The 16,367-nt window shown below is 38.6% G+C and overlaps 1 protein-coding gene across 3 annotated transcripts; it reads right to left on the bottom strand.

Moving 5' to 3' along the window:
• Nucleotides 1–2,755: 2,755 nt before the first annotated feature.
• On the bottom strand, nucleotides 2,756–15,495 carry LOC139129713 (zinc finger HIT domain-containing protein 2-like). Of its 3 annotated transcripts, XM_070695388.1 has the most exons (11): nucleotides 15,337–15,495; nucleotides 14,292–14,370; nucleotides 11,682–11,752; nucleotides 10,963–11,090; nucleotides 10,606–10,730; nucleotides 8,438–8,616; nucleotides 7,379–7,448; nucleotides 5,921–6,013; nucleotides 5,492–5,654; nucleotides 3,658–3,828; nucleotides 2,756–3,225 (listed from the first exon to the last, which is right to left on the bottom strand). In XM_070695388.1, the coding sequence occupies exons 1-11, from the start codon at nucleotides 15,420–15,422 to the stop codon at nucleotides 3,110–3,112; spliced, it is 1,281 nt and encodes a 426-aa protein (XP_070551489.1). In that variant the 5' UTR covers nucleotides 15,423–15,495; the 3' UTR covers nucleotides 2,756–3,109. The 3 variants fall into 3 exon arrangements, with proteins under 3 accessions (XP_070551489.1, XP_070551491.1, XP_070551490.1); XM_070695390.1 differs by lacking the exon at nucleotides 11,682–11,752 and having other exon boundaries at nucleotides 15,337–15,477; XM_070695389.1 differs by lacking the exons at nucleotides 14,292–14,370; nucleotides 15,337–15,495 and adding an exon at nucleotides 14,189–14,250.
• Nucleotides 15,496–16,367: the final 872 nt, after the last annotated feature.

The following is a 16,367-nucleotide window of genomic DNA, read 5'->3' as shown; positions in this document are numbered from 1 at the left end:
ATAGGAGTGACCTTTCCCAAATTTGGGCAAATCGTGGTGAAATTTGCATATTTTTAGTTTACACGTCCATAGACTCCCATGTATAAGGCAGATCTCCATAGACTCCCATGTATAAGGCCACGAAAAATAAAAATTTAGTTTCTGATCGTATTCATATTGCAAAAAGGATGCAGTGACACAATTTTTAGTCCCTACGGATGAAGTCCAGTGGGCTTATAGATTGGGTCATGTCCGTCTGTTCCTCCATCCGTGAGTCCATCCGTTCATGCAGATATCTCGGATATTTTGACAAAATGTCATGTGACCTTGATGACCTTTGATCTCAAATATACATATTTGTCCATAACTCAGTAACCACAAGTGCTTCCACCCTTCATATATGGTATGATGGGACACCTTATGACGCCACATATTGTACCTCATTAATTATGCACATATCTAATTTTGAGCGAGCCAATAGAGCTAGAGGTCTGATTTTTGGTATATAGGGATAACTTCGCAAAACAATTTTTTTGACAAAATGTCACGTGACCTTTGACCTCAAATATACATATTTGTCCATAACTCAGTAACCACAAGTGCTACAGCCTTCATGTATGGTATGATGGGACACCTAATGACGCCACATATTGTACCTCATTAATTATGCACATATCTAATTTTGAGCGAGCCAATAGAGCTAGAGGTCTGATTTTTGGTATATAGGGATAACTTAGCAATACAATTTTTTTGACAAAATGTCACGTGACCTCGGTGACCTTTGACCTCAAATACATATTTGTCCATAACTCAGTAACCACAAGTACTACACCCTTCATGTATGGTATGATTGGACACCTTATGACACCACATACTGTACCTCAATAATTATGCACATATCTCATTCTGAGCAAGCCAATAGAGCTGGATGTCTGATTTTTGGTATATAGGGATAACTATAGGAGAGAAATTTTTTGACCAAATGTCATGTGACCTCGATGACCTTTTACCTAATATATATGTTTATGTCAATAAATAAGTAACCACAAGTGCTATGTCCTTTGTATTTAGTAGGATGGGAGACCTTATGACAACACACGCTTTACCTCATTAATTATGTACACATCTAATTCTGGGCAAGCGAATAGAGCTAGAGATCTGATTTTTTGGCATATAGGGATTAATTAGCAATATAATTTTTTTTTTCAAAATGTCATGTGACCTCGATGACCTTTGACCTTGATTATAGATATATATGCATATCTTAGTAACCACAAGTTCTATACCCTCCAATTTTGATAGGATATTAGACCTTAAGAAGTCACATCTTGTACCTCATTTATAATGCGCATATGTATTTCTTGGCTGGCCAATACTGCTAGAGGTCTGATCTTTTTTCCCGATTTAGAACCATAACTTAGACATGCCTCATGTGTTTCAAATTGGGAACAACGACATAGACCTATGTGCATTAGATCTCAACATATACACTCCAGTGATACTTCTTAATGACCACATTTTCCTGCCCCATCAAGACTAATACTCCTATTACAAGTGGGGACTATGTCATTGTAAATGACTTGTTGAGTTAATGGTTGTATCACAGTATTCAATATATCTAATTCTGTATTTTTTCCATTTTATATTCTGAATAAATACATTAAACATATTTCACTGTCTCCAGTAAATTACATTAAGTATTTTCACTTCATGCACTTTATCCCTTTCACACATGTTCAAATATCTGACCAGAGAACAAACACTAAATAGTCCAGGATGGGAGCTACAGTGTCATTGACGCTATTTTCTTTCTTGGGAGTTGCCACTTCAAAACATTTGCCTGCTGGGTCTGTACAGGTTGTTCTGATGATTTAGGAAGTTTCTACCTTTGCCGATTCTGAAATATATTTACAAATGACCACAATATCAACCACAAATACTTCCACTTTACTCGTTCTCCTGCCTTCATCTGAGACATCGTTTGATTACAACACTGCAAGTACATTTGTTGGAATACAAGCTCTGATTTTGAGCGTAAGAATGTATTACAGAGAACACCACATTAACCCGTCAAGCCATTTAGCAAAATGCCTTGTAAAACAGAGAGTCATTTGGCCAGATAACAAGTAAATTGGCGGTCAACTTCAGTGGTCTGGTACAGAGATTGTAATACAAAAGTCAGCAGGAAGCACAACTCTTGCCATAAAATTGATACTGATACTACAGGCTCCGTAAACATCGCACAGTGGTACAAACCATTCCTCTCATGGTGTATCTTAGAAAATCACTGAATCGACTGAAGAATAATTCACAATTGACACCCATTGAGATTACCCGCTGATTTTAGTGTGTGTAATAGCTGTACCCAACCAGTGAAGTTGATCCCCAATTTATTTGTTATCTGGCCAAATGACTCCTGTCTCACTGGGCATTTTGCTAAATGGCTTGACGGGTTAATGTGGTGTTCTCTATAAGTGACCTTGCTAAACATTCAGGGAAATGTACTGGGAGAAAAAATCGTTTGGAACCATTTCAGTCCTGCCATAAAATATTGAAGCAGGCGTATTTCTTTGCAACACCATTCCCACTCCTTCAGAAATTGCTGTGCAGAACTGCTTTGATTCCCACCGGCATATTTTATAATTTTGGAACAAAAGAGATTCCTGTAGCTTCACCACAGTCACCCAACCTTCATCACACATACACAAACACACAAAGCATTTAGCCAACTCTCAATCAGAAATTTTCAACCACAAAGATTAAATGACATACAGGATTGAGTTTGCAGAACATTTTTTTCATTACAGTTAATATTTTCTAAGTTCTATGTTTGTACAAGACAAATATTTCACGATAAAAGCAAAGTAGCTTCTAATGCACGTACTATATGATGACAAGTTTGTGGAATGCATGAAGCAAGCAGTTTCAGGTTTGAAGGTCTGCTGTCAATTAGTTTCTTCCTTAGCCTAGGTGGTTTTGAGCCTCCCTAAGATTCTTCCAATCCATTATGCACCTGGAGAAGTGCACAGATGGCAAGTCTTGGGAGTGCATTGGCCTCTCCTAGTAAGACTTCAGCGCTATCACTGCTTCGAGCGAGGGCAATATGCGTTAAGCAAATGCACCCCAGTTTTCAAGTAAGTTCTTCGATCAGTTTCTTCCCTGGCCTGGGTGGTTTTGAGCCTCCCCAAGATTCTTCTAGTTTGTTCTTCACTTGCAGATGCTGCTGTTCCTCAGTTGTCATGGAAACTGCAATAGACAGTGAAGGGAACATGAAGACCATTGCATCATCTTCAAACAGCGCCATAGATTAGACTTCACAAGGAGTACTTGATGGTATAGTAACAGCACAGTTCGTCGTGTCGGTGCAAGGTCGTAACCGACTTTTGGCAAAAATCACTCTTCATCAGAAAATGATCTGAAATGACTTGTTACGTTGGCTTAAATTCAAACAAAGTGAAATCTTTGTGTAGAACCATCATTCAATATTTATTAGAACATGTTTTGAATTCAGATTTGTTGATTCTAGTATTAACAAATTTACTTTTTCTTATTGATAATGATACAGCTCGATTAAATTCCCATCTATGATGTTTACTCTCATATTATTCACTTTCCCTTGTGTGCTGCTGCAATCACACACCTAAAACTTGGCAACGGATTAATTTGATGATTTCTTACCGTATTCTGCATGTACTTCCATTGCTAATGGTTTCAGGATGTCGCTGTAGTCGCCGCACCATGCAAGTAGAAACATCAATTTCTTCCTGGAATGAAACAGCTGTGTGTTCATCTTTGCTGTGTCTGTCACACTGGCCCTGTCATCTTCATCAGAGTGTTTAGTTTTTGTGTCTGCAAGTAAAAGGTTGCATTACTGCATATTTTAACATTAATATCTTTTTTTCACCGGCATATGCAACCTGTTGGGATAGATTCTCAAGATCAACCTGTTGGGATAGATTCTCAAGACCAGAGAGATGGAGGCATTTGTAGATTTAAGATTTTGGGTCAAACTCCTGGAACATGGGTAAAATGCTTACCATTAGCTGAGGACACCCAGGGAAAACCCTATCACGGACACTGAAAGTAACCCTGCTTAAAGGGCCATTATTTGTAACTTTTGACCATTTTTTACCTCGGAAAATTCCATGTTTGAGGCTCATATTTGTTGCAAAATGTTGTTTTACGAAGAAACAAACATGATTAGTGATGTTATAGCCACATAAAACTGCTAATTTTTGTTCAAACGTGTTGCCCTTCCGAGCTCGTTTGTTGACGTCTGGCATGCTCAGCGTGCTGGGGAGAACGCAGATATGGTGACGCCGCGATCACGCCAGATGTACAAGTTCACGTTTATTGCGGGATCAAAACAACATTGCGTCGTGGATTGCCAGACATCTGGCTACGCAACGTGCTCGGACAATGGACTACGACGTAAGTGCCGGGCATAAGTAATGAATATTTATTTTGAAATTGCTGTTCGCGCAGGTGCAGAAGAATGCCTACGTTGCAATCCGCGTGTCAACAGAGTTTGTATTTCTGTCCGGACAAAAATTGAAATTTTCGTTGTAAAATCACATGTTATTTAGTTGTAGGGCACGTAATGTTTCATTATAATATGCGATTCTCTGTTATTTGACAGGCTATTCAACTCAGCCAGTGATCATTTCAATCAAAACTAAAGGAAAAATCGCAAGAAGATACAGCTAATGGAACTTTAATATTCTCCAGAGTATCTCCCTGAACAAATAATATTGCTGAGGATGTGTTGCCTATACCACAGAAATTCAGCCCTTTGCTAGACATATACTGAAAACCGGGCCACCCAGTTGCCTTGACCACAAAGTGACACCTTTATTGGACATATGAGGGGAGCATATAGTATGACATACCAATATGCATATATTTAGTCTCTTTGTGCTCCCTATGTGAGCAGTGGCAACCTGGTAAAAGTGTATACTACTGTATCGCACAGCAAAAGTAAATGTATTAATCTGTTCACCCCACTCTGCAGTAAACAGTTCCAAAATAACCATTGATAATAATGTGTTCAGGCCAAACCATGGTGCTGAAAGGGTTAAGGTAGAATGCACGGGGTCAGATATTCTCTCAAACTTTTTCAATATTCTCTTGGTCTGCCAATCATGGCGGCTAAGCTTATGGCGTAAATAAAGATTTCACTGGCATAGTTTTGTGAAAATCAGGAATAATATTATTCCCATAGAGATAACACAAGGATGGTGGCAATTTTGAATTTCAAACATAATTGGTAAATATTGGGTAATTTGTTTCTACAGTTCCAAAATTTGCAAGGACACCCCCGATTTTATCCTTGATTTTGAAAGAGAATGGTTGAAAGATTTCTTGAGAAACCTCTCAACGAAAAGTTATGTATTTCACTTTCAAGGTGCACACCACCTTACTCACTGTACGACTGTACAAGTATTACATGTAGGAAATAGCTATTCTCAGAGAGGTCAGTGTTTTCTACAAACTCTAACAAAACGACTCTCACCTTTGCTGAGCAACTTCTTTGCTTTGGTCAGCAGTCGGTGTAGATCAGAGAGAGCAGCCATTGTGTAAAGCAGCGGCTGGTCTCTACTTGGACCAATCAGTACTCTGATTACATCTGACAGTAAGGAACTTGTAAATGAAATGCTGTGATTGGCTGATTTCTCCTGTGAAAGAAAATACCAGGAAAATATCACCAGTGGGCATAAATAATATTAATTAATTGTGAAGCTCATGATAATAACATTTTATTTTTCTTTGAGGAGATATTTCAGTCACAAAGGCTATTTTGAATCACTTTACTGCAAGTTATCAACAGTTACAAATTGTTACAGTTATATTTGAATGACTTTTTTAAAGCTAATGGTTGGCTTGTGGGCCAACAGGGTTTGATTCCATGAATAGATTTTAACTTTTCAAAACAAATACTCACTTGAATAAGTTTCTGTATCACACTGTGTAATGCCTCCTCTGTGCTGCTGTACCTGTGGTTTTCTGACAACACATTGGATATGCGTAAAACATCCTGTGTGAATGAGGAATAAGGTGTTATTGACAGGCGTTGTTTTGCGAAAGCTAATTCACACAAACCTTTGTGGTTTGTATTCTAAAGAAGTACCCACTCACAAAAAATTTTGCAATAACACTAACTGAACTACAGTTGGTACTCTCAAGTCTCTACTGGTATTTAACCCTCTGAGTGCTGTAAGTTTTTCCCGCCAAAATTTTAGTGCAACATTTTACCAATTTTTAAAAAATTTTCTGTAATTCTTCTGATAATTTTGGACCAAAGGGATATCACATTTCATTGGCTAACATTTTTAATCAAAATTATGTCAAAAATATAAAAAAAATTGACTGGGGTATATTTTATAAAGGTGACAAAAATTGACTTTGGCACTCAAAGGGTTAATTGTACTTTATCTATTTTTATTTTATGCTATTCGTAGCAGGAGCAATGGGCTTTTGCCCAGCTGCAGCCCCCATAAATATTTTTTGCTCACCCCCTAATAAAAAAGAAAATGGTTCTGTGTATATAAAGATACTGGCACATGCCACTCATGGAATATTTTATGTGAAAAATGAGCCATTACATTGTTTTTTATATAAATAGTCCATTTACTGATGAGCTAAGTAACATTTCAGCTGGACTGCCCACAACATGACTATCTCCTGGTCTTGACTCTGCCAGCACAGCTACTGTGTCCAGTATTACAGAAGCTTTCTGGGCCAGGCTATGCATTGAGGTAAGAGCAAGATTGGCCTATTTGGCACATGCTACTGCACTTTTCAGGCAAATGTCAGTCGATATGTCATGAATATTCATGATGAGAGTGCACCTCATGTAAAACATTTGAAAAGCTGCCAGACTGAAACAGCGATAGAACCGGTATCACATGAGGGGTCTCTGTGTGATGTGTTCCATTTGTGAATAGGTGTGCATATGTTCATGCATACAGTCCTAGGTCAAGACTGTCATAAATTTATGCTGCTAATTCTAGTGTTTGTGACTTCTGCAAATCATATCAGACTACTGCCCTCGCAGGTCGTTTATTACAACACCTTGACTGCATGACTGAAAATGCACAACAAACTACATGTATGTCATTAATTGCAATGGTAGAAATAAAAATAACAGCAGGGATGATGGACAGATATTTTTCAGAGTTATTAATTTCAGCAGAAACTGTTCCATAAGGACTGACTACTACGACCTCAATGTGGCTCACACTTACAAAATACCCAGGTATCAGAACAGGCACCCCCTTGATATTGACCAGTCAGGCACCAGCCACCCATGAGTTAAGCCTTTGGGGTCTGGTCTGGGATAGGGCTACAGTTTGTGTCTGGTGGGTAAATATCCAGGGGGTGACTCTCCTAGAATCCTTACCTGAGCTGACTGCACTGCTAAATCAAAGTGAGATCCATTATAGACATGTGCAATGTACACATACGTGAATCTGAACACCTTCATGTTAAGGCAAAAGGTAGAGTTTAAACAACAGTCTCTTCAAAAGGTAGCAGTGAAGGTCTGGCGACAAAACTTTTATGTGACAACAGGACATGATGAATTATAGGAAGTGTTGCAGAAAAAAACATTTCCGTTCTGCACACAATTAGTAAGTGTTGTTATCCTTCATTAACACACAGCAATGATTTCTCTGGGCCTGAGGAAGTAGCTCATACCATTCTCCCACAGGTAAACCACAGTGTGCATATACATGTGATGTACATGATTACAAGTAATAATTTTAAGGAAGAATGCGCCTCGGGGATATTCCATTGTGGGAGCTCACTTTGAAGCTTCCAGAGTGAATGAAATTTTCACTGGGTTAATTTTGTGAAATTCAATAGTTGCCCCATAGAGTTACACAGGGACTGAAATTCAATAGTTGTCCCATAGAGTTACACAGGGACTGAAATTCAATAGTTGTCCCATAGAGTTACACAGGGACTGAAATTCAATAGTTGTCCCATAGAGTTACACAGGGACTGAAATTCAATAGTTGTCCCATAGAGTTACACAGGGACTGGGGTCATTTTAAATTTCAAGTGTTGGTAAATATTGGGTATTTTTTTCTCTCTATTATTCTGTCATAGTACCAAATTTTGCAAGGTGGACTCCAAATTTTTACTCTTGATTTCAAAAGGGAATGGTTATATATTTCTTTCCTGAAAGTTTTAGTGAAATTTAAAGACTTTTGAATTTAACGGTGCAAACTACTGTAAGAAATATTTTTTCGTGTCAAATGAACAGTCAATAGTGTCTACGACAGATGCAATCCATCAATCTTAGAATACTCAAAGAAAAATATCAAAGTGCATGCACACACTAAAACAACTACACAAATCAAAAACATATACAATTACACAAATCAATTATGCATAAATTATGCAAAGAAGGCATTGACATTCAGTGTGACCGACTGAATGGCTGCAAAGAGGATACAGAACTTCAATCAGGTTGAACTGTACGCAGTCCGCTGGTTTACAACTCCTGAGTAGTTCTGTCAGCTTGGGAATCTTTTCAAGTACTTTTGGACACTGACAGACAACATCTCCTGATTCTTCAGGATTGTCTTCTCTACTTTCATTTTCCAAATTGAATTCCTTGATGAGCTTCTTATCCTGTGCAAGAAGTAAACAAAATATGTTGAAACGGATAGGATTGCAGTAAGAATTCGTTTCAATGTCAATTATTGTATGTCTTTTCAAATTTTTCTGACTCTCCCTAAAATACAGTCGATTACTTATGAGGTCAGAGTTCCGTAATTAGCATTCAAAAATACACACTTGCCAGGGCATGAGATTTAAAAAGTGCTGGTGAGCTGAAAATCACTCTCCTAAAATTATCTGCGGGAGTGTTACGAGAGTGATAAAACTACTCCCCTGAAATGCATAGGGAGAGTGAAGCAAATAAAAAGAATTATGAAATCGTTAATTGTGTCTTGTGCATTCTACTTGAAAATATCTATTTTTACTTTTTTTCTTATTTTTTGTTTTTGTTATATTTGTTTGTTATAGGAACTTATGTAAGTATTATTATAGTAAGAACCAGTATCGGCAATACAGTCCTGATCACTGGACAAGTCACAAAATACAGACAACTTGCTGTGCTATGATATACCGGTAACACTATCGATATAGCACTCTGTAATTAACATTATTTATAACCACCTCTTAGCTAATTACAATCTACGATGATGACAAAATAATTTTTTCTTTTCATCGCTTCAGAAGTTTTACATACTTCACAATTTTCTCTTGTTGCACTCCTCTCAGAACGTCTACTTTTGAAGTTCGATATCGCGATGCTCTTTTGTTTGCAAGGCTGGTGCTCATGGGTTGAATGAGATGGCCGCGCGGATACGAACGCTTCCCTCGCATAGAGAGAGAAAACTACGCTTTGGCTAAGTTTATAAGCACGGCTGAGCACATCGTGTACCTAGGCGAGGTGGGTGTGCTCGAAAACGAAGATCAGTGCAAGTTTTGGATTCAAAATCGGCTGTTTTCGGCGGAGAAACTGCGCGACGTATTTCCGAGGAGGTTTTCATTGTACGCATAATATGAGAGCAGCGATCGTGCATCATCAACGTCTTCAAATATTTCTCCAAACTGCATATTCAATTCTTGTCGAAATCTCTGTGCTCCTAATTCATCGAGAATACGGTTCTTCCTAATTATGAAGTCAGCTAAACGCTTTTCAAGAAAATAAGTACGAACAAATTAGGGAGGATCGCAAAATTCGTGTTGAATGAATTGCCTGTAATGATCTATGGGAGCGCCCGCTCCGGACAGATGCCAGGCTTACGTTCAATATAGTCCTGGTTGCGTACTCTGTACAGATATCGCATATAAAGCAACACAATTTGATGAGTTTTACTAGCCACGGCCACGGCTAATCCCCTGTAGGGACCGTGTATAGCAAAGCTTAGAAATAGAAGACACGGTATTGGCACACGTACGCATGGCCTTTGTTTCTCTTGTTCATATGTTCGCTACAATTTAATTATGTTTACAAAAAAGAAGCTGAAAGACTGCAGGCTGTAGCCTGTCATTCCGATGATGAACACGTGCTCAGACGCCAGTTTTTTTTGCAGTGCATTCATTCTGTGAACATGTCGCAACCCTGTCCAAGTTGCCACGCGAGCGGAAAATCGTTCGCGTGGATTTTGATTTGCGCGAGCGCTAGGCGAGCGGAGCGATCGCTCGCCTCAAATCTCATGCCTGACTTGCATACCTGACAAGACTTTTCAAAAACTACCTATATAGAAATGCTATTAATGTTACTTTGCCGTCACTAACAGATCAGTGATTGAGGGGAAAAACCTCACGTTAGAAAGATCTTTACAACCAGTGCCTTGATAAACACTCTTAAAAACGTTGTGTAGAGGGATCTGACCACAAGATGCACCGACAAACAAAGACACTAAGCGAAAACTTTTGTCACTGTTGGCGGCAAAGTGTGTCCACAATGCTTCAAAAAAGACAGCAGTTGCCCGACCCTTTTTTTCTAGGTCTACTGTGAAAAGAAGAAAATAAATGTGTTTTCCAGATCAAACATAATGAAAGTACAGAAAATGGTCACAGCTATTATCTCCACATGGGTAACTCTACCTGGGCTTTCCACCATGGCCTCCACACTGTGACCAGACCCCCTAGCTTGCCCTCTTTCATCAACTGCTTGAACTCATTCCTCTCATCGGTTGTCAGTCTTTCCCACAATGCATCTGTGTCCTTATCTGGAGAAGAAAGAAGGAAAGAAAGAAAGAAAAAGAATATTCTAGACTTTGCCACATACAATACTATAAAGGACAGCTCATGCAAGTTTATTCCAAATGTTTTCAATGTTAATTTACATTGTACGGTTGTACATGAACGTTTTGTGCCTTGAGACAGAGGGTTCTTAACTTTTACCTAAACCTCTTCTTCAGGTACACAAATGAATTCATAGTGACTTTGACAATGGATTACCTAGATCCAATCCTGCTAATCTTTCCTCTATGGACTCTCCAACATCATCGTCACTGTCAATGTCAATGTCACCATGTTCCTCTTCCACTCTCTTCAAAATCTCCAACATTTGTCTTTTTTCTTCATTACTAAATTCAGCAGAGAAATGCAGAAAGGATTGTGTTCAGCTGCGGCCAAATTTTACACTTGTTGTGACCTCCAGCCTCTGAATGATGGAGTTTGCCCACGACACTTTGAAGAATGTAACCTTTTTGCAACTATGGTTTGACCCAACTCTATAAATTTCTGTGGTAGAGTTGGGCTTCTACACTAGGAAGTGGGGAATGGGGGAGAGCATAACTCATTTCCCTTTCCTGCCAAAGTTCATTAAAATGGTAACCAGTAAAGCATGACTTATTACCCGAGTGCAATATATTCACACAGACTTGACAATATGAAGACTTCTGCAACAGACTGTGGTTTCTACTGGCCTTTGCTGCTAAGAGATAATATCAGTGCACATGCGTGGTAATTTTTTTTTACTGACTTGACCGTATAGAGATAGCGAATGACAAGATAGCGTCAGTGATTTTCTGTGTATACTGACTTTCTTATTCTGATTTTGAATGACTTGTCCTGACTAGGCATAGGCAAGCAATAGTTTGATTTCTGATCTTTTTCTGATGAACTTCTAAGTGCCTTACCATAGACCAAGCTTTTCAATTGACGAAAATACCCACCTTCCCCTTTGATCTTTGAGGGCGTCTATGAAACATTCCTTGTAAAATTGTTCCGAGCAAGATGCATGTTGCTGAAAGAGTTACATACAGAGTGCGTTGAAAGTTATTTTCTACACTGTTATGGATTTTGAATTTTGCTTTTCAAGATTTGCAGTTGGCACATTTGTGTTTCACATGGCGCAGATAGTAATTTCACTGTCGTATCACAAGTAGGGTCAATGACCTGAATAAAACTCTACTTTACTATGAGCTTTAACCCTTTGAGCGCAAAATTCAATTTTTGTCACCTTTACAAAATATTCCCCAGTCAAATTTTTTCAGATTTTTGCTGAAATTTTGATGAAAAACTGTAGATAATTAAATGTGATATACGTTTGCTCCAAAATGATCAAAACAAATATAGTTAATTCATAAAAATTGGCAAAATGTTGCACTAAAATTTTGGTGGGAAAAATTCTAGCACTCAAAGGGTTAAAATGAACCCCTACAAGCAGAGGACCTGAAAAGCATTGGAAAAATATGAAAATCTGTCTTGAGGCACATTCTATTATGGATAGCAGTTGAAGGTCTAGTAATCTGACATATTTTCAAGACATCATTTTATATGTCGTTTTTACATATCATTTTTATGATATCACAACTCTAATGTCATTTTTTGAAAATTGTTGGTGAACTAATGTCATTTTTTGAAAATTGTTGGTGAATTATCAACTTCCCACGACTTTTCAGGACTCAGTTTAATTAACAAGGAGGACCCTCCAGGACCTTCAGGAAGCTTTAAAATTCAAGGACTTTCAAGGAGCATACAGACCCTGCTTACAGACCCTGCCGGATAATTCTGAAGTGGATTTATTGCATTGTAAATCCTTTTCCTGCCAAGTTCATATTTCACCATCATGTCAAGTTGGTTAAAACTTGTGAAGCAAAACATGTCTCATATGGTGCATTTTAACAAAGACTTGAAGATTTGAAGGTCCCTGAAGACAGAGATACTGTACACATGATTTTAATAGACTAATAACATACCAAGCCAGGTGGGTAAAAATACATATGGTTTTGGCTCAATACCATTTTTTACTGACTTGGCGGATGGGAAACTAGTACTGGCAGGTAAAGGGTTAATGACAAGTTTACAAGTCCTACTAGATGGCATGCATTTAAATTTGACCACACTTTAATCCTGTACCTGCCAGATACTATCATTTCCCCATCTGCCAAGTCAGTAAAAAGCACTATTGAGCCAAAACCATACTGTAAAACACTTTGAATTAGCTGCATGCTTTTTTAGCGATTTGGGACTTTGATTGCAATCAGCGGGTTTTTAATTTAGCTGGAAAGACATCTAGGCCGTAGTAAATATGGGGAAAAAGCTTAAATAAGCAGCATCTTCAATTAGCGAAAAACGCATGTAACAAGACTTGTTTTACAGAATGTATTTTCCACTTGGCTTGATATGTTATCACAGCGTAAGTCTGTAAAAATAATGTCTACAGTACTGTATGTATGTTTTCAGGGGCCATTGAATTAGCTACAAGCACTTTTCACAAAATTGGAATTTGAGTAGCGCTGATCGCAATATCAGGATTGTTACTGAATATAGCTGCACACACGCGATATCAGACAACGCTGCCTAAAATTTGGACAAATTTTGTTGTTGCATGCGCTGCTGTCATTGCAGCTTGTAGTCTGAGCCATAAATTCATACGAATTAGTGTGACTTTTAGTAGCCATTGTAACACTAGCAGGTTTTATTTTCGTTTTTCTTGTGGAAAATGCTGACAAACATTTATTTTTGCATATTGACAAATGAAAAATGACGTCATTTGCAATCAGCGCTTCTTAATTTAGCTGCATAGGGTTAATTTGTGAACCTTCACTCGAGATAAATTAGCTAAAAGGACATGCTAGCTAGTAACACAGTAAAAATACATGTAAGAAATTTACATTCTAATGAATTAATTACATTAATTAATTGATTAATTATCACAACTTATAAACTACATACCAGCCTTATGAACCTGTCTGGACTAAAGTAATGACACAAAAAAGAAATGTTTCTGGTCAGCGCGCGCGTCACTTGAACAACAGCGCGTCACCCTTTTTTTCTGTTTGTGGCCGGCGGCCGTGGCTGACACTAAACCAAAATGGCTGAAGAGAAAGACAAAATTCTTTGGGGGAAATGATCAGTGACTGCATGAACAGTATATATGTGACTACCCGGTATATTGATAAAACTATAAAACTGACCCTACTCCCTCCCTTGAGGCAAAAAAAAATAAAAATAAAAAAATAAAATGCGCGTCACCGCACCATTTTTTAAAGAAAGACCTGACCAGAAACATTTCTTTTTTTTTTGTTGGCCTAATGACACAATTTTTATATCATTAAGCAACATTAAGGTCATTTTTTCTCATCAATTAGGAACAAACTTTTTATATCATTAAGCAACATTAAGGCCATTTTTTCTCATCAATTAGGAACAAACATACAAACCATTATCTACAAACCATTACACAGCCAAAATAATGCACAATGTGAGCTGAGTGTGCAAACAATCATACTCTTCTCAAGGTAGATGATCAACTTCATGGATACACAGTTCTGGCTTACCTCACATCTGTAGCACTCAATGGAACAGTACTGGACATTGCATCTAGGGCATGTGTATTTGGAAAACTGTTTTACGCATCTAAATAGCAAAAGAAAACAAGTAGCGAATTTAGCCAAATCAAAAATATTTTTGTACTTTCACTGACCTGCATGACCCTAGGAAAACCATCCAACCATACTTGTTTTAGCGTATTTAAAATTTCAAGTAAATTCTCTAAAGTTAACTGTATTTTATGGGTCTCAGCCCAAATATAAAAAAAAGGTTAGCAAATTCTCCTGAGACCTACCTAACCTACTTTTCGTTCAGGCATGTTACACAAGAAAACCACATATATTTTAATGAGGCCTTTCAATTCACCTGAGATCGTTTCAGTTGGATAATAATTCAAGCAATTGGCCACTTGGTAATTTTTATAACCCAATGAGTCCAAGATTATTGTGTAGAGGGCTTTTGGGCTCTCGTCGCATACATTCTCTGGCTCATTGGTCATTGCAACCAAAGACCTGCATCCATTTTTCCATAAAAGCCAATCTGATTTTTAATCTGATTGCAGGCAGAGACCATTTGTTAAGGACACCATTTTGAGACAAGTTACATACACAACCACGAAGTATGAGAAGAATCTGCTCCTCTGAACCCAATTGATATTTCCACTAAGATGCGATGCATCATTGCATGTGTGAAACCCAATATACAGAGAGCGGCAATCAGTCATTGCAACAAACAGACCTGCATCCATTGTTCCATAAATACCGATCTGATTTTTAATCAGATTGCAGACAGAGACCATTTGTTAAAGGGACATAAGCTGTTTTTTCGGTATATTCTGCTTCTGTATATCAACTACCGTGTGTGACGCTAATCCGTTTCTCATGCTGAAATTTCGAGTCTTCTTTTTGTCAACACAGCTATAGGTTTGTTGGCTGTGCAGTACTACATCGCCATCAGCGAGGTAGAAACGAGACGACGAGCTTCATTTGTCACTGCGTCCAAAGGGTATATTTGTGTGATGAAGACACAGCTGGAGATACAAACCGTACTTACAGTTTACAGGTGACCCTCTCGACTCGTTCGTCCCCTGCGACCTGTGATTCGGAGTTGTCGAGCAATTGACCACTGTGCGCTGCCATGTTTGAAATGAGGTCAAAGGTCAGGGGACTCTTACCCTCTATCTGCAATTCATACTCTTTTAAACGGTTATCGTTGTTTTTCGTGCCCTTGAACACTTCTCTGCACTATTATAGCACAATAAATTGTATTTCTTTGAGATGCTTTCACGTGCACAGTATTTCTATAATGAAAGGGCCTTTTCCCAGCATCATTATATAAAACCATATTAAAATTACTAGCGAACGAGGGTAAGGTGTGCTGCCACAGTCAAGAAGAAGGCCCAGTCGGCCTGGGAGTTTTCCCGAAGCATGGTCTGGACTCTTTACAATGACAAAAGGTTTGCACTGCCACAGGTGGATGTTTAGGGCCATAGGCATAAAAAGATGCAATGTGCCTGAGCAGGAGTTTTCTGTATTAAAAATGCTGGGTTTTTTTTGGAGGGGGGGGGGGGGTGAACGTGTTGAGTGTGTGTGAATGTGATACGGTCGTGGCTCTTAAAGTTAAAAATATCAAAAGTTTATAACCTTGGCGAGCCCGAAAGATTCCGTTCGATGACGCAGAGTGTCGATGTCAACTCGTTAATCCCGATCTCGATCGTCAATGTATACGGACTTTCACGTTTGCAGTGACATAGCCCTGCGTGCAGGTCTGTGTGTTCCCGGCGTTATACGGCCTCCACCTCATCATCGCTTGTGGTGATGTGACAGTGGTGGAGGCCGTATAACGCCGAGAACACACATACTTGTACGCACGGCTAGCAGTGACACACCTATCTCGCCAGTAGTATACGCACGGCTAGCAGTGACAAACCTATCTCGCAGTAGTACAACTCCAAATTTTGTTACTTGAAACTCTATTCTGTTGTCAGAGTCAACTTTCGATAATACATCAACAGCGCTGCACCATAGTCACCTGTGGTCTATTCCGCTCTGCGCCTACGTGCCCCGTAGACGTTTACTGTGTAC

The sequence above is a fragment of the Ptychodera flava genome, chromosome 3, assembly GCF_041260155.1.
Source record: "Ptychodera flava strain L36383 chromosome 3, AS_Pfla_20210202, whole genome shotgun sequence".
Classification (NCBI taxonomy): Eukaryota; Metazoa; Hemichordata; class Enteropneusta; family Ptychoderidae; genus Ptychodera; species Ptychodera flava.
Note: the sequence above shows the minus strand (reverse complement) of the source record. Positions and strands in the feature narration are given on the sequence as shown.

What these genes read in the sequence shown, in the direction of transcription:
- LOC139129713 (XM_070695388.1), bottom strand. Translation starts at nt 15,422, where the DNA reads ATGGCAGCGCACAGTGGTCAATTGCTCGACAACTCCGAATCACAGGTC. An exon ending in ATTAGCAGGATTGGATCTAG is followed by an intron (nt 10,731 to 10,962) that starts GTAATCCATTGT and finishes TTTCTTCTCCAG; the next exon opens with ATAAGGACACAGATGCATTG. An exon ending in GGCCATGGTGGAAAGCCCAG is followed by an intron (nt 8,617 to 10,605) that starts GTAGAGTTACCC and finishes CTTCTTGCACAG; the next exon opens with GATAAGAAGCTCATCAAGGA.